The sequence below is a fragment of the Cyphomyrmex costatus genome, unplaced genomic scaffold, assembly GCF_001594065.2.
Source record: "Cyphomyrmex costatus isolate MS0001 unplaced genomic scaffold, Ccosl1.0 scaffold146, whole genome shotgun sequence".
In the NCBI taxonomy this organism is placed as follows: Eukaryota; Metazoa; Arthropoda; class Insecta; order Hymenoptera; family Formicidae; genus Cyphomyrmex; species Cyphomyrmex costatus.
In genome coordinates this window covers 139,135-162,034 of record NW_017275457.1, presented here as the reverse complement: position 1 = coordinate 162,034, position 22,900 = coordinate 139,135, and the positions used below count along the sequence as shown (strand labels likewise).

Sequence of the window (22,900 nt, the reverse complement as noted above, 5' to 3'; positions counted from 1 at the left end):
GAGAGAGAGAGAGAGAGAGAGAGAGAGAGAGAGAGAGAGAGAGAGTGTGTGTCACGTTAACCACACGTGGTCTTTGAAACAATATATTGGAGCTCGCGAAAATACTACAATAAGTATCATTTTTTAATCTTTGTTTAATCCTTATTATTATTTAACATTTGGTGAACAATAAGGATAAAATATTTGCGATATTCGAAAACATTCGGGTAACATATTCAAAGTCAATCAGATTTCGTTTAATGTATTAAACTTGATTTTTCTAGAAAAAAAGAAAAAAGTCAATTGTTCACATCAATCTATTGATATGATCCATTTTCAGTAATATGATCTATGTAATATGTTTAATATATTATTAAATTTTTCGAAGATACACGGACATATTCACGAACGCAATAACTGTTATGTATTGTAACGAAAAGGACACTAAAATAGACAACTTAAAATTTACGTCCCCTTTTTCACACTCTGTTTATTATACAACATATTTATGTATGATATATAAAAATGTATTATATCTACACTAGTCATTATGCAAATTTGAATAACGGCGAACAAGTTATTCGCACTCAGATGGTAATCTGTTTATAATTGCCGAAACTGACGAGAGAATGATCTTGATCACAGGTAGTACTACCCGGAAGATTAGAGTTTTTATAAGTAGAGATCTCTCTCTCTCTCGTTTGAAATTGGATACTATACACTTTAGAATCTGTTTAAAGCAAAATGAGATAGATGCATTATCTATCTCATTCTATCACTTTTAAGCATGCTTGAAAAATATGGTGGAGCTAATATATTTACCAAATCTATATAGTTCCTAGACACTCACTTTAGGATCTCTAGGTTCTTAAACCCTCTTGCGGAGTCTTATTGTGTCTCGATCCATCGCATTCTATTGATTTGTCACGGTCAAAATGTCAAATAGCTATCTGTTATGATTGCGATGAGTCTTTTGTCATTACCTTTTATTTTCAACTTGTAACAGTTAATTTCCAGTAACCAAGACTGAATGTGAAATAGATTTAAATGGATTTAGATGTTCACATATGTATACACATTTGCGAACGTTAAAATTAATTCTTTTCAATTCGAATATATTTTTATTCATTTAACTAAAGAGATTGCATGAAGCACCTTCTATGCCTTTTTCAATCTAAAAAAAAGTTCAGTTTTTTAAGTACATCATAAATATTGCTCAATTCAAAATTCTGAATAAGAAATGCGTTTTTTTTTTTCAAATCTAATTGAATCTAAAAAGAATTATTCTATACAAATAATAAATTTAAAAAAAGTGAAAATAGACCATACTTATATGTATATAATAATTTATATTATTTATTTAAATATATGTATACAATAATTTAGTGGCCTCGAGTGGCATCACCGCTCAGTGCAATTGACTCGTGATCTATAGACCCGAGTTCAATCCCACGTGCGCCTAAAACGCGATTTTTCGCGTTTAATGATCCGAAAAATGGCTCCACCTGGTGATCAAGAAGATCTATGATCATCAGCGCCGTTCGGATTCGGTGTTAAACTGTAGGTCCTATACATCAGCATACGTCAGTATACATCAGTACATACATGATTAGTAGATATATATATGTCTCTAATATCTGACTGAGGTAGGATTCTGTGGATCAATCACCCACAAATCTGAAAGCAATTTGATTCGAGAAACGAATATAGGCCTTGGACAAAAAATGGAAGAGGCCTGTAGTTGTCCTATGCTCCACATTAGGAGTAGAAAGGAGTCATCATCATACAATAATTTATCAATTGCAGCCGTTTCTGCAGAGAACACATACTAAGTTGTAATATATAATTAGGAATGTACTGGCCATGTCGACGATCTATGCGCGGCGATTCCAACAAACAATATTGATTCTTTTCAAAATGCTTTAATCTCTATCCATCCACGGTTACAATTCACATTAGAAGTCGGTGAAAATTCTTTAAACTTCCTTCATATATCGATCATTATCAAAGAAATCAAACTAATTTTCTATTGCTACCAGGAACCAACTTTTTCTGGCAGATTTTGAAATTTTCTGTCTAATCATCCGGTATCTCAGAAAAAAGATATAATCTATAGTTTAGTGGATAGAGCTCTCGGTGGTATTCTTACATTATGCTGCCATCTAAATGTGAACAGCGGCTTTTAAATTGCTTTTAAAAAACCCCCTTGTCTCCCTTATTTCTCGGTTCTCTCCTTCCCTCTCAAGAAAGAATCGGAAATGTTCGCGAATTGTTCGGGTACCGTCGGAAATGGTCGGAAACGCTCGGAACGGAATACTGATTGTTTTCATTAACTCTCGTTGCGCAGTCATATTTCTTCAACAATTTTTTCAATAACGCTACTTAGAAAGCTTCTAAACCGAAGAAATTGATATTTTGTGACGAAAAAATTTATGATACTGTATGTGCGAGAGCTGAAGAAGTAACTTGAAGAAATTATAACCTAAAAATTCAACGTACGTATATGATAAGAATATAATAATATAACGTCATTTTTGTTGTATCTTTGATTAAAAATAATTCGTTTTTATATATTCACTATTTGATGTTTCATCTATTCATTATTATTTTCAAGCAGATATGTATTTTTGTTGTTTTTATTCTAATGAAATATATATGATATTTCATGTATAAGAACTGTATAAGAACAAGTAAAAATCAATTTAAAGGATTACAATTTATATAATTTAATCGTATTTTTGATATTATGTAATAATAATTAATCTTTATATACTCATTCATATATATCTATAATTATTTTTAGTTTGCAATATTTGTTGACTTTTATGAGAAGATCAAGATACTGTACGAAGGAGTGATAAACAAGTGGAAACCTTTTTGAGAAAAGACTGCAATTCAAAAACTTAAGGTACATAATATAATATTGTCTTTGATATGAGAATAATTTATATTTAGATAATCATGATGTAATAAACAATTATTTTCAGGCATTTATTTAGTTTGTATAATTTTCATCCAAGTAAGATATCAAAACATGGTTTGCGAAAAATGTGAAAAGAAATTGGGCAAAGTTATTACTCCGGATCCCTGGAAGACAGGCGCAAGGAACACAACCGAGAGTGGAGGACGTAAGGTTGGGGAGAACAAAGCTCTTTCTGCAGGAAAGGCACGATTCAATCCATATACCACAAAATTTGAGATCTGTAGAATATGTAGACAGAAAGTCCACCAGGTGGGATCACATTATTGTCAGTCTTGTGCATATAAGAAAGCTATATGTGCTATGTGTGGTAAAAAACTTATGAGTACAAAGAATTATAAACAGTCGGCTACATAATCATTTTTGTATCTAAAAAAATAATTTTAATGTAAAATTTCGAATTTAAATTTATATTCACATATCTGTTGTCTATATTAAAATTATAATGATACTAGTAGGAACTAATGAAACATATTTTCTGATTTCTTGTAGTACATTACTGTATTTTTAGACAACGGCAAATTGTACAGTATCCTTCATTTTTAAAGTATTTAATCTTCTCCGCTAGTGATATGGCGATTTAAAATCTGTTCCCTTGCGTGTTTCTTTGTACATGCAACATTTTACTCTTCATATCACTATCCTCATCCTCAGATTCAAATTTACTTCTGTTTTCGCTATCTATATTATTTTTTGACAATTATTCTTTCTTTTCTAATTAGAAGATGAGACTATTCAGATAGATTTCTTCATTTTCTAAAAGGTTTTGATAATGTTGCTTAATTTACATGAAGGTAATTAAGAATTGATTGTATAATATGATAGATTTTTTGATAAACCATACCGGACTTATCTGTATCAGAAATATCTTCTTTCTATTCACTCTGAGTGTTAGCATTCTACGAATAACAAAAGAAATTCTCTTTATATAAATGTATTTAATTTTTTACATGATAGTTTATATATTATATGTTTATATATTATATATATATATATATATATAACATAAATAATTATTAAAAAATAAGAGAAAAAAATAATTAAGGACAGTGTGCACATAAAAAACTGATGCGTATACATATATATTTCATAATAAAATGTTTACACATATACATATCATGTTTTTCAATAATTTCTCTCATGAGACCTGTACAGCCGCACATAATAAAAATTGTCAATACTAATATGTGTATATTATATAAAACAACATAATGTTTAACTGTGATATTAACAATATTAATTGCAATTGCTAAACTGTTCTGCTAATTTCTTTTTACCAACAAAATGTTTAATGTAACATTACCTATTAAGTTTGATTATATTATGAGGTTTATATATTTTTAACGTGATGCGAATTGTTTTAAAAGCGTGATATAATCATAATGAACAAAAACAATCTTTATCTCCTCACAAGAATCTATCACATAAAAAAATATATTTTTACAATATCGGTATGTCTAAAAATATACACTTTTATTCATTAAAACTTTATACATCCGTTACTAACAAATTATAGACAATAGCGTATGTTACCAACATGTTAGTCTTGAAATAAATTATATTACACAATTATATTTAACGTACACAGAAAGACTCGATGACTAACTTGCATCAGTTAACAGTAACATTTCTAATACGATAGTACTAGATTCGCACACAGTGAAACACTTGTATCTCTTGATCAATGTCAATCACGCGTTATAATAAATCTAGTATATTTTGGAATCTCTTATTCATTTTGGAGAACGTCGAATAACAAATAAAAATACAATATCATAAAAAATCTGATTATACATAACAAAAAAACATTTTTTTTTAAACATAAACTATTGAAATTAAGATTTAAGTGTCTGATATTTGCTTGAGCATCAATGTTTGAAACGAATAGTATAATTATGCGAAATTATTAATTAGCATTTACTTTGTATCTCACAAGGACGATATTAATATATAATAATACGCGTGAACAATTAGATGTAAAATTACGAGCTATGCAAATGTTAGTACATTAATAAACAAAGTCATTATAAAGTCCCAGATTTATACATTATTTCGCTTACACGCTACACGATCTATCATTACACGGTCTATTATTTGATTACACACGTCTTATCTATGAAATTATTTGTATCTTATGATGAACGTACAGGACGACATATAAGATACTTTTATTTAAATAAAATGAGATTTGTGATTTTTAATCTTCTCTTTTGAAATAGCCGTGAAATATTTTTAAGAATTGAAAAAATACAAATGCAAAAATTGCAATATTGCGTCTTTGCTATACATTTGGCATTAAATATGATTATCCCATTTTGAATCATTTGATAGATGCATAATATAAAAGTGATATTCTCGGAAAAATGGAATAACCGCATTTAGCATTAATGTGCGACGAAGTATAATTTGCACAATTAAAAAAATAAAAGAAGAGGGCTATTATACGTAAAATGCAAAATTATTGCCAGTTTTTAGATAAATTAGAATTACGTATTTTCTCATTATATGTATATTCTGTAAGTAAATTGTAATGATATTCTCTGTTAAAAATTATTTTGATTGGGCAGAATAAAACTTAATGAAAAATGCATGATCTTTTATAAAATGCGCTAAGTTTGCTGCTAGCCGTCACATTTAAAACACTGGCCTTACAATTATGTACGACACAATTATTAGGAAAAAAGTATGCACATTTATCGCGTTTATCGTTATTTTTATTCGTACGTTAATAAATCGGACATAATGCATACAATAAATCTGTAAATATTACATTTGCAGTTCAATTCTACCTCAAGTAATTCCCTCTAATCACATAATTACTCTTTATGGCACGTAGTTTCTCAGCACTTTACTGATTATCTCGTATGATGTATATCTCGTATTTATTATTGACATAATGGATGTCTTTTCAATTAATTCTTTGCGCTTTTTTGCTAGAATTAATTTCAAAACATCGGGATTCACGCCAAAGTGCATGAGTTTCTAAGTGATCTAAAATATATAAATATGACATAAATATACACGAAGCAATCTTATTGTGTTATTTAAATTTTAACAGCGCAGCGACATTTATATCGATTACACATGAAAATTATATTGATCTTTTGTAACTCTAAGATACTAAATAATTACATATAGGGCCGATTGTTTCATTTTTTTGGTAAAGTTTACCTGTTAGGTAAATAGCAAGATTACCTAATCACGTACGCGGATTGCCAGATTTACCTAACAGGTAAACTTTACCGAAAGATGGAACAATCGGCCCATAAAAAATTAGAAAACAAACGCAAGTCAATAAGAATCAGAGAAACAATATTAAGTTTTTCTCTTCTATAAAAAAAATTGTGACTATAAGTTTGAATATCTTACATATACATACATTCGCATTTTAGACAAAGATATTTCTCTATCTGAAGGATGAAACTGCTCAGTAAAATCATTAAAGAAATTTTTCTGGATGTACAGTGTATGTAAATATTTTATAAGATATGTAAAATACGTATCACTTCAAAAAAATGCATCAACACATACGTGACATAAAGTTAATCATATTCCTTTCAGACTTATAGGTACGTTTTCGCTTTCTATCTGGATTATTCATTGAGGCCAAACTGAATTGAAGACTGGAAATGAAAAGGGAGCCAAGTGTAAAAAAGAGCTAGAAAAATTGATGCAAAAAATTTATATGTAAAATAATATAATTTATATAAAAATATTTATTTTAGGATTATTGTTACGACGCTTGGCCTTGTTTCTATTCGAAATCTTTGCTCGAATCAGTTATCTTAGAAAGGACGTTATTTCAAAGTTCTTGGTATAACACGAATACAATTTTGGTTTAACGTTAATACAATCGCTTTTCTATTAATTGCTGCAATCGTTACTCGCTTTCACACAAAGCAACTTCGCACGAAGAAACTTCATTCTTAGACATTTTTTTTAAATAAAATGTCTCTCCTAAGCTGAATAATACACAATTACCGATTATTATTCGCATTCTTAAGGAAGCCGCGAACATTTTAATTCGTATCATCCCTGGATGAGAGCATGATGTTCGTCACGGGTTGTGGTTGGCCAGAAGCAGGGTTCCAGCGATTCTGTTCCTTGTCAGACCTGAAGATCCAGTGCTCGAACTTCTTGTTCTCTGATTGCTTGATTTCTGATCCTGGATGCGCGTCCAAGATCTGGGCTCCCTTGCTCGCTGCAGACTTGTACTCGGATACATAAACGACCTGCTTGTCCGTCTGGTCCTCCTTCGGGCTCTTTGTGATGTCTGATCGCCTCGGCGGTACCGGTGGTTTCTTACCCGACGTAGACTTGCCGTTTGTCGTCACCTTGATCTCGTTTCGCGCTGGCTTCCGCGATTCGCCGTTAGTCCCTGTTGTTATCTCCTCGTTCTCGTTGCCGATCTCGCGAATCCCTTCTCTATTAGACGACACTTTGATCTCTGTGATGTAGGTCATCTTTTGAGCAGCGTTTGGCGGTACGGGCGTATTAGGCAAAGATGGACGACTCTCCGTGTCCTGTGGATTATTGTAATCCATCGACTCTCGGACCAAACCGCTGTCCTCACTATTTTCGCCGCTTGACACGCTAACGCTGCTGATATTATGACGGTCTTCTTTAGGCGAAGATAGGTTCTTATTATTCGCTGTTATGTTCGTGCCGAACTCATACTCATCCTCTTCCTCCTCGTTATCATCACGATTTGAGACGTTAATAATACGTCTGGCAAAATGCGTATCAACGAACGTAGAGTCGGTCGGCGATTTTGTTTTGATCGGCGAGTACCTGTCGTGTTGCTGGCTGTCCGTATTCCGCTGTTCGAACTTCGTTCGATGTGCGTGGAACGTAGAAAGGGTACCGCCATTCTTACCTTCTGCGTTCTCATCCTTGTCCTGGGGTTTGTCGAGCCTGACTGATGATTCCGACTTGGACGCGTATACTCGCAGATGAGTCGGTGTGGATGTCCGTTCTGTCTCTCTCTCCGTACTCTCTCTTGAGCCCGTCTTGTCCTCCGAGAACGATCTCACAGTCACAATATGCTGTCTATCAGCGTACTTCTCACGTTTGCAGTCAGCGCTGTGTTGGCCGCATCTATCCTCGCAACCGCGACATCTCGTATCTACAGTCACTTTTAAGATAGGTTCTTCTACAACTGGTTGTCTACCGGTATAAAGTGAAGCGTCACTAACGGGTGCTTTTTCTTCCTTCCACTCGTCCAGCTGCGTCAGGTTGACCTTTATTGTCGGTTCTGAAGATGTCGGTGAGCTACTCGCATGCAACTCGAAGTAGCGCAAGGCACGACTGAAGTCCTCTGACTTTTCTGACATAGAATTATTATCTGGTTCGTTTCCGATCTCATGCTTGTTCTCCTCGGAGGATTGTTTTTCGTTAGCCAACTGGAAGTTCAGTTCCACTTCTTCCGGGGTCAGACTCTTTACCACCTGGCCATCGTTCACGATTCTAGCTAGAGAATTATCCTGGTCTGGATTGAACATCCGTTCAGTGCGAATAAACTCCTCGGTTAATTGCTTGCTCAACGGCAGGTTGTATAACTCAATGCTGGTAATCTCCTGATCTGAATCATCGTTGGGCTTCTTCTGCTCGGTCATGTCGTCCACCGTCGTCGTTGCAGCGACATCCTCTTTCAATTTGATCTCCACAGCAGATTTGGAGCGCTCTAAAGTGCCGTTGCTCTTCTTCCTCGTATGCACTTTCCCACGGGCCTTCTCTTCCGTTTCGGTAGCAGCTTCGCCCCATAACACGTCCTCTAGAGTGCCCCACTCATTCGACTTCTTCAGCTTCCGTCGATCAAACGTGTCAATCTGATCAAGCTTCGTAAGATCCTCTGTGGACTCATTGATGTCTTCGGGCGGTAACGGTGCTTTGCGCTTCTTCGCTCCGGTGTCGGCGCTCATGTCAAGACTCTGTGCCCTCTCCAGGGTCGCTGCGGTCTTGTTCTCGTATTTGGACAGGTCGCCCAGACTGGCTGCTTTCCTGTACATGTCATCCTCATCCTCGTCATCATCTGCCTCTGGCACGGGCGTGCGATGAATGGTGATATCCGCCGAATTCAATTCGATTGTAAAGCTGTTCTGCATTTCGTTATCAGTGTCCGACTCGGAGTTTCGTCTGTCCATCATCGACGGAGCATTTTCCAGACGGTGCCTTCGGGCATCTGCGGCGGCGTTTGTATTTTCACGCGTCTTGTTTACGTAATCACACAATGACTCCGAGTAATCAGCAATACTGTCGATAGTATCTATGGCGTCTTTTTTTGCGGGTAGCGTCACGATCTCATTGGTACTCTTCGGAGGCGCCGGTGCTTTCCGTTTGTTCTTCTGAGGACTCTTGGCGCTGTCGGAATCGGACGAGCTGATCTTTTGCACATTCAAGGGCTCAGAACTGCTCTTTCGGTTTCTGCGAGCCGCCATAGCAGCGTTGTGCACTTCTGTCGGCACCTCCGACGGTATGTTAAGTCCGTCGGCATTCTTGCTGCCTTTGTCCGGTACGTCGACGCTGTGAACGCCGTCGGCGATCCTTGCTGAGACGCCGTCTGAGCGTTGTTGAAGACGCTCATTGCAGAGTTTCTTCTCATCAGTGTCACTCGAAGTTACGGATTGCCTATTCGTCAGCAGTTTCTCCGCATCCATTTTGCGCGAGTGCCTTCTCTCCAGGTTTGTATTGTGCTCATTCTGATTCTCAATACGATGCACAGTGCCGTCCAGTGCCGGCAGCACCTTAATGCCAAACTTGTGATGATTGTTCTTCGCCTCGTCGTGACGCCTCTCGAGGCTCTGCCCGCTGCCCGGTGTCGATTTCGAAGACTTTAGGGTCGAGTTCATCGTCGAGTAATTGGATCCCATGGACTCGTTCGGATCGGCTATGAAGAGTCGTTTCGCGACGTTTTTATGACCCCGCGACAGCTCCGGGATTGACTGGCTCCTGTAAAGAGGATGGCAGATCCTCGTTGGAGTCGGACCCACGCTCTTCTTCATTAACGTCGTCGGTTTAGAACCGCTACCACCGCTCATCACTTCCAACTCTACATCGTACGGTGAGGCGTAGCTCAAGATCGTCAACGCATCCTCGTATACCATGTTGCGGAAACTGATTTTCACGCTGGTGATACGGTCGCCTGTAAAAAAAAGGGAAGAGTAACGGAGTTAATTATTCTTAATAATGCGACGCAACATGATTATAGGAAAATTATTGTGTCTTTTATTTTGTAGCGTGAAAAAGAAAGGCCTTTTTACGATAAAGACTTTTTACTACTTTATTGAATATTGTGAAATTGGTATTTGCGATAAGTATCATGCAGACATTTTGAATCACTCATTCCTGATCAAAGAGATAACGACTGAAAGTGCATTAAATTATCAGAAGAGATCGAAATCTTAAGAATTTCAATTTTATCCGTGATATCGTACATCGACGGAAAATTAGCTTTGTAATTTGATAATGCTCAAGTAATCGTCAAATAAAGACATTTCCGTTGTAAATTACGCTTTTAAGCCGTGAGATTGAAAATTTATTGAGCCGTTACTTTGTCAAATTGGGCCATTCAATGTTATAATATAACCCGATGAGCGTACTCCACTTATGCTAGCAAGTGCACTTTAATGAGGGCTTGATATTCCATTTTAATCTCACGACACGCATTATCAAATGCTCAAACATGGTGGTAACAGTGCTTTCACTGCGAAATGTAGGTATGTAGGTGATTTTAGAGTCGCAGACGGCTCTCGTCTGAGATATACACGTCCATTCGTTAATTAAGATATTGAATTATAATTCGTTCGCTCATAACCATAGCGAGGCGATCGCTTTTGCTCGACAGAAAATCGTGTTACATTTCAATCTCGGTACGGTGAACGAAGAGAAAATTCTCGCTACGTCGTAATCACGTGCGATGATAATGAGATTAAGCGTGAAAATCTAATCGCGAGCAATCAAAGCGAAGATAGAAGAAAATAAATACTTATTGCAAGTCTCTAAATACATACAAATTTTTTTTAGGCTCTCTGGTATTTAATCTTCAATTTTGTTTAAAAAGAAATATGCATGCACATATATATATAAAATTCAAAAAAGCTGGAATAAACATTCTGGAACTATATAGAATACCAAAATGTATTTTAAAACTATACACAGTTGAAAAATTTATGTATTTTTGTGAAAAAATCTGCTGGTTAAAGTTTTTGTGTTAAATAAGGTACACATTTAGACGTATAAATTTAACATACGTCTCTTAGATTAAATAAATATAATGAATATGAAGTGTAAAAGTTATTGAAACGATTTAAAAAGTATGTTAAAGTAACACAATTTGCACATATTTAGTAAATATGTTAAAATTATGAAATAAGAGTGTTGATTTTACTTTACAACAGGAATAGGCAGTGTTGTTAGGCGAATCGTCTTTTTAGAGAACATTTGTTAATTTTGTCATAATAATTATGTTGATTGTACACACAACTCTCTTCAAGTTTTATTCAAGATTACACATTCCATGTTTATTGAAAAATAAATATCCATGTTACCATTCGACACAGTCACATTATGTTAAATTAACACCAAAATTTGAGTGGATCGTTTGAGACATGCGATTTATGTTAAATTTAACATATTTTTTTCCAACTATGTATACTTAGAACTATAATGTACTTTTATTTTAAATCGAGAATAAATTATATAAGCTTTCGCGAATTAATCTCCGACAAATGTTGGAAAACCAGATGCTGAAACAAAATTATCGCAAGAGATAGAAAAGAGCTTGATCGATCGAGAGATACGGCAGTGTCTCATGCTAAGTAATACTAACCCGGATGTATCCGCCCAGATTCGGATGCGGGTCCGCGGTGCAACAGGTCCTTGACGAAAATACCCTCTCTCATGTTGCCGCATATGTTAAAACCCAGGCCGGTGAAGTCATGACTGCGTAGACTGACCACGCTGACCCTGGTGGCCTTGGGCTGGAGCAAGAAAACAAACGGGTCGATTGTTACACGCGTGATGAAAACTCCACTACTCTCACCACGGGAGTCGCATTATTACGTGTGGGTCGTACACCGATTACCGTGTGCGTGTATGTGTGTGTGTGTGTGTGAGATATGATGGATTCGTTGAGTGCGCTATTCCCGAGTGCGATTCGACGATCAATGAACGGGAACCTTGCCGATGACAAGCTAATAACGCAGGGACAAGTGGCTGAAGGAGAGATACGTCATATTCTTATGAAAGAGAAGTCATGTCCATTGATGATGTTATTATGTCCGGCATCATGACATATACAATATTCAACTGGATGTAAATTACAGCTGATAAATATTCGAATTTTCGGATCTTAATAAAAACGTGACATAAGACCGTTCGGAATGGATATCTTCATCATAAATATTTTAAGAAACATGATGTATGATATTCTGTGTAACGATATAATTTAAATGTAATTCAAAAAACATTATTTTAATATTTATGTCCATCCAGTTGTCAAATTTCTGAAAATTATTCTTAATCTACTCTTGTTTTGCAAGAAGGATATTTCACAAAATCTAATGCAGCTAAGATATAAACTGCAGTAAATACGAATTTTCAGTTCTACTTTAATAAAAATAAGGTGAAGTTTGCCGGATATCTCTCAAACATCATTCATCTTTATTAGCAATTTGTATTTCTATTTACACAAAGTCATTTCTTTTCACTTTCACTTTCAAATTTATTTTTATAAACAATGGTTCTTAATGAATTCTTAATAAATAGGATTCGATATGTTATACTCTTCTATGATAAAATCCAAATATATTCCTTCTCAATCCATCATTTCCTCTGCGGAAGGATATTTCGAAGTAAGATTAGATCATGATGGAGAATTATAAATGTTGTACACTCGCCTTCATCCACCTCATCCTGCAATTATCATGTCTCCATTATCGCGTGACTAAACAATAAGGATTATTATCGTGACACTTCAAAGTTCAATCACGGAATTCATTGCCTATCTGGCGTAATAATTCAGTCATTCGGATTGATAATTTTCAATTACAACTGCACATCGAGGTGTCATTTTGTCATATATATACACACATATATATATATATATGTGTGGTGTGTGTGTGTGTGTATTTATACAGAGGGAAACTGTCTTAACGTGCGGAAAAGATCGATCATTGTGAACTTAAAGGATATTAAATTTCCGACATTTTCGTTACGCAATATCGAATTATAATTGTCAAGCTAAATCCAAGTTCGAGGGTTTACTAACTTAAACAGTAGCTTCACCACTTCAAATCCCTTTGTACGAGAATAACGCTTCTTTCGTTGATTTTTTAATTATTTTAATTACAAAGAAAAAAAAACAGACTGCTATGAAATAAAATAAAACAAAAATCGATTATGCCGATCATGCCGAAAATGATAAATAAAATAACGTTCCTATATTTGCAAAAAAACAAAAAGAACAAGACAGAAAGCGCTTACTCCAACGCAGGAGTCATCGAGGGTTCGGCGTTTATCGCTGCGGATTGCCGAGCCGAGGCCCAGGGACGTCCAAGGTGTGGACCATCGCGTGGAATCCTTCGCGGGTGTGTCGCCGGGTACAGCTGATGACGGTCTCTCTGTGACGCGGCCAACCGCCGCGGGCGTGGCATCCTTGAAGCAGGGATTATCGAAGGCGTACGCATCCTCGGCGATCTCGGGATCTGTCACCAACACCAAGTGTTTACCTACGGAAATACACGTAACGTTTTGTAATTCAATCAGTCGACTTGGAGATCGGCGATCGGAGGAACGTTCTTCTTCCATGGCATTCGCAAAACAAGATATTTTCATCTTTCCTCCGGAAAAGACTTTGATCATTCATATCCCATTTTTATCGATAAATGCACACGTATTAGCACGATAGAATAAATTTAGAGTGATCACAAAAAAATTACAACCTGTAGCCATCATTCTAATATAATCATAATAACCGAATTTATAATTTATACTTAGTTTATAACAATGTATATTATAATGTTTATACAACAAAATATATAATTTATATTACAACGTACTTTATAAAATTTCAAAAAGAAACATGCGCATTTGTCGATAATCCTTTTATAATTCTGAGAATTAGAAGGAGATAAACAGTAAGTTTTAAACTGGGATTAAAGTTAATCTTACACTGGTGGGAGTCTAAGACATTTACAAATAAAGATATAATTCAAGTTGATCCAAAAATCATCGTGCGATTATCGCTCGCTGCAGCCGCAGTCGTATCGCAAAAGTTCCGCTCATTGCAGCTTCGTGCGGTATATTCCTCGCGGATCCGTCGCGGTACGCGAATGGAATCGTAATCACGACATGACTCATTAGCGTGGTAGGTTACTTATAAAACGCACGGCCGATCACGCGCCTATCCAAATACGGTGTAGCGCGGTATATCAGGTATATTAACAGGAAGGAAGCGCATTCTTCGAAACCGCCCATGTCCCGCTATACGTATCCGATATTTATCCACCTGACCTGACCGTATCCAGGCATACCCTATGATACATTAGTGTCGGCCGGCTGCGCACGATGTATTCATGAAAAGCAGCTTTGCTGCAATTTTGTGTTGCAAGATTCTTTAACATATACGATCAGTTCCTATCCTTAGTTTCTCACCAAATCTAAATGTATATGAACCAAATCACGTGAAAGAACATCTTACAATAATTGTAGAACTGCTTTTTCTGCTAAACGTAGACTTATGTCATTTTTATTTTTTTTTGGCGCCTCAGCTTTGCGTCAATCTATTTATATTTTACTTACTTTTTCTTTGCATTTTCGCTTTTATTATTATTTTGTATATATTTCATTACTTATTTTTCATTCGATCGCTTTCGCATATAATAACTATGTAGTAAATTTATATGAAAATTATGCCTTTGCGCTTGAAAGGGATCTTTATCCTAAAGCAATAATATAAACAGCGATATTTATCTATCTATATATATCTATCTTTTCGTTTGTCGTTTCGTGCGTTTTATATACGCGTGGTAATAATTCTTAATTCAATTTAATTTCTGGAAAAATCTCGCATTTTTCCTTTTTTCGAAGATACAGTCGCGAACGCGGTGCGACAAATCGTATCCGCGTCACGTGCTCTTAGCCGAGCTCGGATCATTCGTATAAGACGTAAACGCGGACATTTGTCACAAAACGAAATGTCCCGAGCGTAAATTTACGAGGGAGTAAAAATTCTTTCTCTCGCGCTTCACTCAAATCGCGCGTACGCGCGACATTGCGCAAGGGATGTCCCGGATTTTTCCCGACAACACGCGGCATTCCTCGAGTCCGCGGCGCTTTCGCCGCGCATTCGCAGCGCACCTACGCATTTGTTTATTTCTCAGCGTTCGCGTGTGTGCCTGTATGCGTAATAGTTCCTCTCCTTCCCCCCCCCCCCTCCCCCGCCCCCGTCTCGCTTCCTCCGTATTACGTAATGCACAATGAGGCGAGTAATCGTGCCCGGTATGCACAATCGAGGCGACGCCTCGACTTGGAAGGCTATGCGGAGGATCGACCAAAAGGGGACAGTGAAAAAAAAAAAAAAAAAAGGAAGGGGAAGAAAAGCGCTTGTTGTAAAGAGAAGCCGGTAAGAATTTACGGCGCGTGCCGATGCATCGTATATTTCTCGCCGAGTAAATCCTGCCGAGGTAAATGAAATATTTAAGGCTGGGGGGGGGGGGACATCGATGTATACTTGTCGTAAAACGTCGCGCATACTTTCGCATTACGGACGCCGCGATATCTCGGCGCGAAACGGCTCGGTTTGCTAGATAGAATTTTTCAGAGAGAAAGAGAGAGGCACACGTGTGATTTTCCAGGTGACATACAGTAGTAAAAACGAGCGAATTATTTTGGCGAAATTAGCAGAAGTATTTTGTCCAATGTTATATCGGTTTACATCGCTCTTTCCATTTCGGAAAATTATCCGTTTTTGGGAAATCAATGATAGGAAAAGCAATTTAGCGTAATGAAATAATCAATTAAATGTTAGCATTTTATTTATGTGTATTGTCGTTGAAGTTAACAGTAAAATAATAATTATATAATTTTAATATTACAGATGTTTATAACATGAGACATTTTTTTTCTATTTAATTATTGTTGACAGTTGGAAATCTTATGTTAAATGTGACACATTTCACGTGTAAAATTTTGTATTAATTTAACATAAAATAAATATGTCAAAAATAACATGAACATTATGTAAAACAATTGAAACAAAAAAGTGATACTAACATAATTTGTATGCAAACTGCGGAAACACATTTTTTCAGCAAAATTAATATTTATGATGTATTAAATTAACATATAATTTATTCGTTTATCTTAGAATTTAGGTTTTAAAACATATTATTTTTATGTTGTTTGTACACTTGTTTATAAATTGTGTCATTTTAACAAGAAACATTGAATATTAATTTAACACAAAATATTTAAATAATATAATGACTTTATACACACACACATAATTAATAGGTATATTCGAATATGTCAAAAAAAAATTCAACATTCCAAATTTTAACAGAGACTTGAGTAGACCATTTAACGTAAATACAAAAAGTTATTGTACAATTTTTCTTACATTTATTGGCTAAATGCAGTAGCCTCGAATACGTAATGTTTGGCATGTTACGTAGCCCATTGAACGGCCGATATATGCGATTCAGCAATGTGTCAGCATACCAAACAAGCATTCTGTTTTCCATATTCATGCTTCGAATGACAGAACTCCGCTAATAATATCGCGTAACAAATACAACTGGCGTACTTTCAATAAAGTTGAGCAAATTTAAAAAATGAACTGAGAAAACGCAAACAGATCAAGACAAATCGTGTAATTTTATCAATTTTTATAGAATTGGTTAAAACGATGCAATGAAGAAACCATGTTTCCCAGCAAAACACAAAGTTACATGTAACATACCTGTTAATTATAATTTCCCACTCAACAATATAACTGTAGTATAATATACGTGTATATTACAGTTATATTGTTGAGTGGAAAATTACATCTAACAAGTACAAGTAACTTAGCTGGGATCAACAGTATTATTTTAATTGAAAAGTAGTCTTAATTGATTTAATAATAGTATTAATGAAACCAGCAAAATATTATTAAAACGAGTGCATGAGAAATTTATTGTTTCATTAATAGAGCGTTATTAAATTAACAAAATTATTTCCATTTAAAATAATACTATCGATATATGTATGACTTCTTTTTTTTTTTAGTTGTACAAAAACTGCACATACAGAAAATGATTTTTCCAAAGAAATATTCCATAATTCCTAATTTTAGAGGGTTTTGCGCAGGATTAAGATTTATGTACTGAATTATATAAAAAAGATACATCGTTGTTGGTAAATGAAATGAAGATTGTTTTTATCTACGCTTGTATCTCATCCCGACGATCCTTCGCCGGCTTTCAGCTGACGACGACGCCTCCTGCGTAAAATCGACGTTTCATCGAAAACAAGGCGTGCGGCAATACAAAATACATCAACAGCTCTAACGGGGTTACGTGCCGCATTGTTTTGCAGCGTGCATAAAACGCGCCCGCGGTGATACGACACGGTCGAAGGATACAAATGGCCATAAAGCCGCTGTCGCAGCGACTATTTTCCCCTCTGTCTTTCTTCCTCTCGGTACAACCTGGAGGTTTCTTATCGAAGCGCACCATCGCCTACCGCGGTTGAGACGCTACGCCTTTGCGAGAGACGCCAATGGGCGCATACCATGGACGCCAAGGTGAGCTAGCTCGCTCTCTCTCACCCTGCGTTTTCCTCTCTTCTTCTTCTTCTTCTTTGCCGTGAGCTTCGAGCTACGATCTCTCTCTCTCTCTCTTTCTCTCTCCACACACCCTACCATTATTTCCGATCGCGTTGCTCTTATCGAGATCCGACTGATCTGCTTCTCGTTTCGTCTCAGAACCCCATCTCGACGGGACGCCGATATGATCGGGGCCGCGGGTGACACTTCTTTTAAAAAGAAAACATTTGGTTACAGTAAGCAGACTAATGAACACCTGGGATAACGAGAAAACACTCCGATACAGTGACCTTCCCACGAGAAGAGTTCGCAATTAATAAAGTGGCGAGATATGTTTTTAATGACTATAATATTTAATTGCTAAACGTATGAATTAATTTTTTGCTAATTCAAGTGGATTATTTGTGGATTTCCGTTGTCAGATTAATTTATCTTAATTGCTTCGAAATACAAATTTGCGAAGAATATCGCAAGATATGAAACGCGCTTGGCGATATTTAAAAGTTCGAGATATCATTGTTGCTTGCAGATTTCTCAGCGATTAAAAACGCACTTTACTTATGTGTAAATATTTAATGTGCTAGTTTCGTGACCCATAGCCGTTTACAGGCAACAGTATGACGCGATGATGTCGACCATCGTGAAGATAATAGCCTTTTGCGAAAGCGAGCCCCCGGAACGTCAAGTGGAAAAGATCGCAGAATCTCGGTCGCGAACGTTTCTTCAATCTTTTTTTTTTCTTAATTTACTACGAGGCTAGACGGTAAAATGTCTCGAATTTGATATACGTATTGCAAAAGATTAGTCTGAATAAGGATCCTAACCACTCGTCATCACAGATCTTTATCAGATTGATAATGTCAGAAGCGAAAAAATACATAATAAATAATCTTGTAAAATATCTTAAAATAGAAATACATTTTTTTATTAAAACAATATTTGGATTTCATAGAATATATTCACATTTCAATACAGCCTGCAAGAAATATATTTTTTTCGCTTCTGATCGTCATAATAATCTATAAGACAGCTGCAGTAAATAATCAGAAATTTTAACGCAAGTAATTTCGAACATATGTCACAATTTCACGAATAAGACGTGATTCTACAACGTGAATTTTCGTTCATATTTGAGACACGTAACGCAAAACACGTACAAGCGAGTTATTAGAATTTTACATAAATAGACCATCTTCAAGGTTAAAATGAGCAGAAAGATAAGCAAAAAGATCATGTGTTAAAAAAAACTAAATTTGTGTCATAACCATTTTTGTTAAACAATAAAACCGGTTACTTCGAGCGAGTTTCAAAGTAGGTGCGTGGTGCGTTCGGTGGGTGTAGCTCAGTTTATTTTCAAATTAAAATTATCTATGTGGATTATGCTGACAATGAGTCACTTAAAGTGTCCCATATTTCATAAAATCGTTTCTTCTTCAGTGATAAACGCTGCGCTTTTGAATGAGTTGCGGTGTAATATTTTCCGCAAATGAATAATCAATTCGTGGCAGCCGGCATTATAATTACAACATTACGTCTTCGAGAAATGTCCGTGGAGTCGTGGAGCCGGACATGATTTCGCATCGACATGAATCATATACGAGCTATGATTCCTCGAGAACGAGTCCTTGTAGATGCGAAATGGTGCAGATTTAATACGCATGTTTGTGCATTCGAAAACAGATAAAGAATGTAGGACATACTCTTTCGATACTGAACTTTGTTATCGAAAAAGAAATGACTCAAAAGATAAAAAAATTCTTTTTTTTTCCTCCTCTCTAACACATATAAGAAAAACTTTGTCAGGGAAAAACATTGTGGTAGCAGCTATTAAGGTGACAACTAGAAGTTTGTATGTTATTAATAGAATATATTAATAGAATTAATAACATGGGAAGAACTAAAATGCTTGTATGTAAAAATTGAGCTGAAAATAATTTTGTTGTTAAAATAATTGTGTAGGAATTTCAAACGTGATGAATAATGTTGCAAAAAAGTTTTGACATTCAAACAACCAATTTAATCTGCATAATTATTTGATGGTCCAATAAAATTATTTTCAACTGTATATCTACCTGAATTTTTATACACTTCATCAGCAAAACTGTCTTTTCCGTGTATAGAAATTTCACATTCTATTTTTCTTCTATTTCATTTTTACAAGCAATTATTGAACAGTTGTGTAATATTATAAACTGTCTGTAAAAAATAAAACTATACTTGAGACACAATCTAAATGTAACGCTTTTTGCTTGCAGTTACGACGCGTAAAAGATGCGCAAAATCTATTTACTGAACAAAAATAAGGCAATGAACGGACTACGCAATATTTTAATTAATAATAACCTATTAATACTGGACAATAATTGGGCAGGTGTCTACATAAATTGCATATATTTTTTATCATAAAAGCTGCTTTTTACGCAGTGTTGTTACAACTAATGAGAATATATATAATAATATAAAACAAAATAGCAACTAAATAGATGTCTAAGAAAACTACATATATTCCTATCAAGATAATTGAATAAATAAATAATTGCAACAACTACAAAATAATTCATTCAACTATGTATATTAATTCTTCACGTAAAACTTCTACGATTGTCACTTTCATCTTATTCTTTAAGTATAGTTGAGATTGCCACAGTCATGATAGTTATAGAAAAAATGTGCTTCCCTCCGTTACTTAAGAAAATCCTGGGGAGATTTCCCGCATAATCGATCGAACGAGGCATGCGATTTTTACACGAAGAAGAAGAGAAGTTCAACAGTGCCCTCAAAGGAGAGGATGGCCGGTGCGAATATTCTTGTTAGCCTTGCACAACGTTCCGTAAATTATGAGAAGAAACTTAAACAACGCGCCCCGAAGCATCACGCGTAGGCAATTCCGTCCGCACTCCAGTGATCTGGTATTTAGGTATACGGACCTGCCGCATTGCATGGCATCGTATCACGGCCGGTTCGCCATTCTTCAAGGTCACGTCGCATCGGCCGAGGTCGCCGACGCGGCGCAGAAAAAGGTGGTGCGCCATAAATATCGGTTTTGTACGTGACGATCATCGGCTGCACCTCATCCTATCGATGGTCCGAAGATGGATGTAAGCGCTGTGAGAAAAACGGGGATCGATTGATGTGACACCCGTTGTATTCTTGACCCGAACGGGGCTACAGAATGGACGCGAACAGTAAAATGTAAGGCGTTTAACAAGGAATTTTACATGCGAATTCTTTTATAACAGATTTTGGTAAATTATGAATTTTTTGCGTTCAATATTTCCGAAAGGATTTGTAAACTCACGTATTCTATAAATCTTTCTTTTATATCGCATCTCTTTTCCATCGGCCGTTTTGTAACTCAACGAATGATGAGAAGAAATCGATAAAAATTCATTTAAATAATTTATATTAATATAAATAGTATTTTTTTTTTTATATAGAACAACATTCTAAATGGCTCTCTCGATCCTTTCACGGTGGATGTCTTTTAAATAAAACCATATAGATTAATGTCTTTGATTCAATAAAAGAATTTTCAAAGATCGTTAGAGTAGCGTTTGCAGGAATGTTGACGACAAGTAATATTGTCAATTCATCGTCGATCATCACTCATCGTCGTCTGCAGGCTGAACTTGATCTCTTGGCCTATTCGATCTAATTCTTCACGGTAGACGTAATGATGGTGTCGCTTCGACAGCGGTAAACATCAAAACGAATGTCGTAGACCGGTTTTCGTAGTCGATATTTAAACCGTCTTATATTTAAATCGTCTTAAGTACAGTCGTAAGATGTCATAATCACAGAGCCGTATTAACATCTCAAGACATTACTTAAAGGTAATCTTAAAATAAAAACGAACTGCAGCTGCAAAGTCGATATGTATTTTGCATCAAAATCTCGTTCATGCAGTTTTGCAATGTATAATAAGCTTATCGTATAATAGGTTATTATCACGTTCGTAAAAAAGAAAATACACGCGGAGTTTTTCTCACGCAGCTCGATCTGATCTACGATTCCAAGTACGATTCCACATTTTATATCGCTACGTTGCGTCGATAGAAAAGTAACACGTGTTAAATAAATGAGCAACTTTTCTCAGTAGAGTATTTTAAAATTCTGAATTAAAACGTTTTGATTTGAATAATGAATATTCAATTGCTAGAATTTGATTTTCTTTCCATATGTTATACTTTTAATTATAATGTATTCTTTAAAACTCTACCTAGAATAACGAAAAAGAGTTGATGTAACAAAGTATGTTAAACCATTACCTACGTAGAAGGATTACGTTATTTGTTGTCATTTTGACGTAACACCTTTTATCTTAACAAATAACGTCAGTTTGCTGCTTGGGTAATAACATTAAAAAAAAAAAAACAAACTCTGGAATATGTTAGTTACGTCTTATTAAGCATCGGATTCTGTACCAAAAGATTTTCGTCGGTTAATGAACTGAAAACTACCCAGCGAGAAATGATAATGGAATCGACATCGAATTGATGTCGATTCGACGTCGATTCCATTGTCATTTTTCACTGGGTACATTCTGTTAACTACCTGAGATAATTTATCCGTAAAAAGATGCGTGGTCATCGTTGATGCATTCCCAGAGCGCCTTATAGATTGTATCAAAGCTAAAAATAATTATTTTGAATGTCAATTATTATTCTTGATATATTTAGTAAAATATAATTATTAAAGTAAAATATAAAATAGAACTAACAATCTAGAGTTTGCATTTTGTAAATATATTATGATTTGATAAACACAAAATTTTGTCATCCTGCATGTTATGACTTTTTGAAAAACCGAATCATAGCATTTTCATGTAAACTTCATCGCTTATCATAAATGTGATGCTTTTCCATGTAAAGATATGAGTTACGCAAATACATCGTTTTTTTCACAAAAATAATATTAAGGCTTAGGTTCGATTTCCTTTATGTTTAATTACCTAAAAAATTCTAATTTATTACTTAGATAGATGATATCGTTGCATTTGTCGCTTCGAATCGATTTTATTAAATGCACCGCAATTTCACAGTCGGTTTGAAAAAGACTTGATGATTTATTATTATCATTAACGGTTATGCCGATCGACAATCAAACGGTTCTATGGGGAACGCCTTAGAATCGAT

At 35.5% G+C, this 22,900-nt stretch overlaps 2 protein-coding genes across 2 annotated transcripts in view; one reads left to right on the top strand and one right to left on the bottom strand.

Annotated features, from left to right (window-relative positions):
* Positions 1-2,349: 2,349 nt before the first annotated feature.
* Positions 2,350-3,316, top strand: LOC108783277 (cysteine-rich PDZ-binding protein). The gene is made up of 3 exons (XM_018551813.1): positions 2,350-2,474; positions 2,783-2,887; positions 2,967-3,316. The coding sequence occupies exon 3, from the start codon at positions 3,014-3,016 to the stop codon at positions 3,314-3,316; it is 303 nt and encodes a 100-aa protein (XP_018407315.1). The 5' UTR covers positions 2,350-2,474; positions 2,783-2,887; positions 2,967-3,013.
* Positions 3,317-6,645: 3,329 nt separating this feature from the next.
* LOC108783239 (uncharacterized) overlaps positions 6,646-22,900 on the bottom strand; it is a 36,162-nt gene continuing 19,907 nt past the window's right edge. Inside the window, exons 2-4 of the mRNA XM_018551763.1 lie at positions 13,442-13,686; positions 11,787-11,937; positions 6,646-10,100 (exon numbers count right to left, since the gene is read on the bottom strand). Of these exons, the coding sequence (XP_018407265.1) occupies positions 6,979-10,100; positions 11,787-11,937; positions 13,442-13,686 (3,518 nt within the window). The 3' untranslated portion in view covers positions 6,646-6,978. The remainder of the gene's footprint in view (positions 10,101-11,786; positions 11,938-13,441; positions 13,687-22,900) is intronic.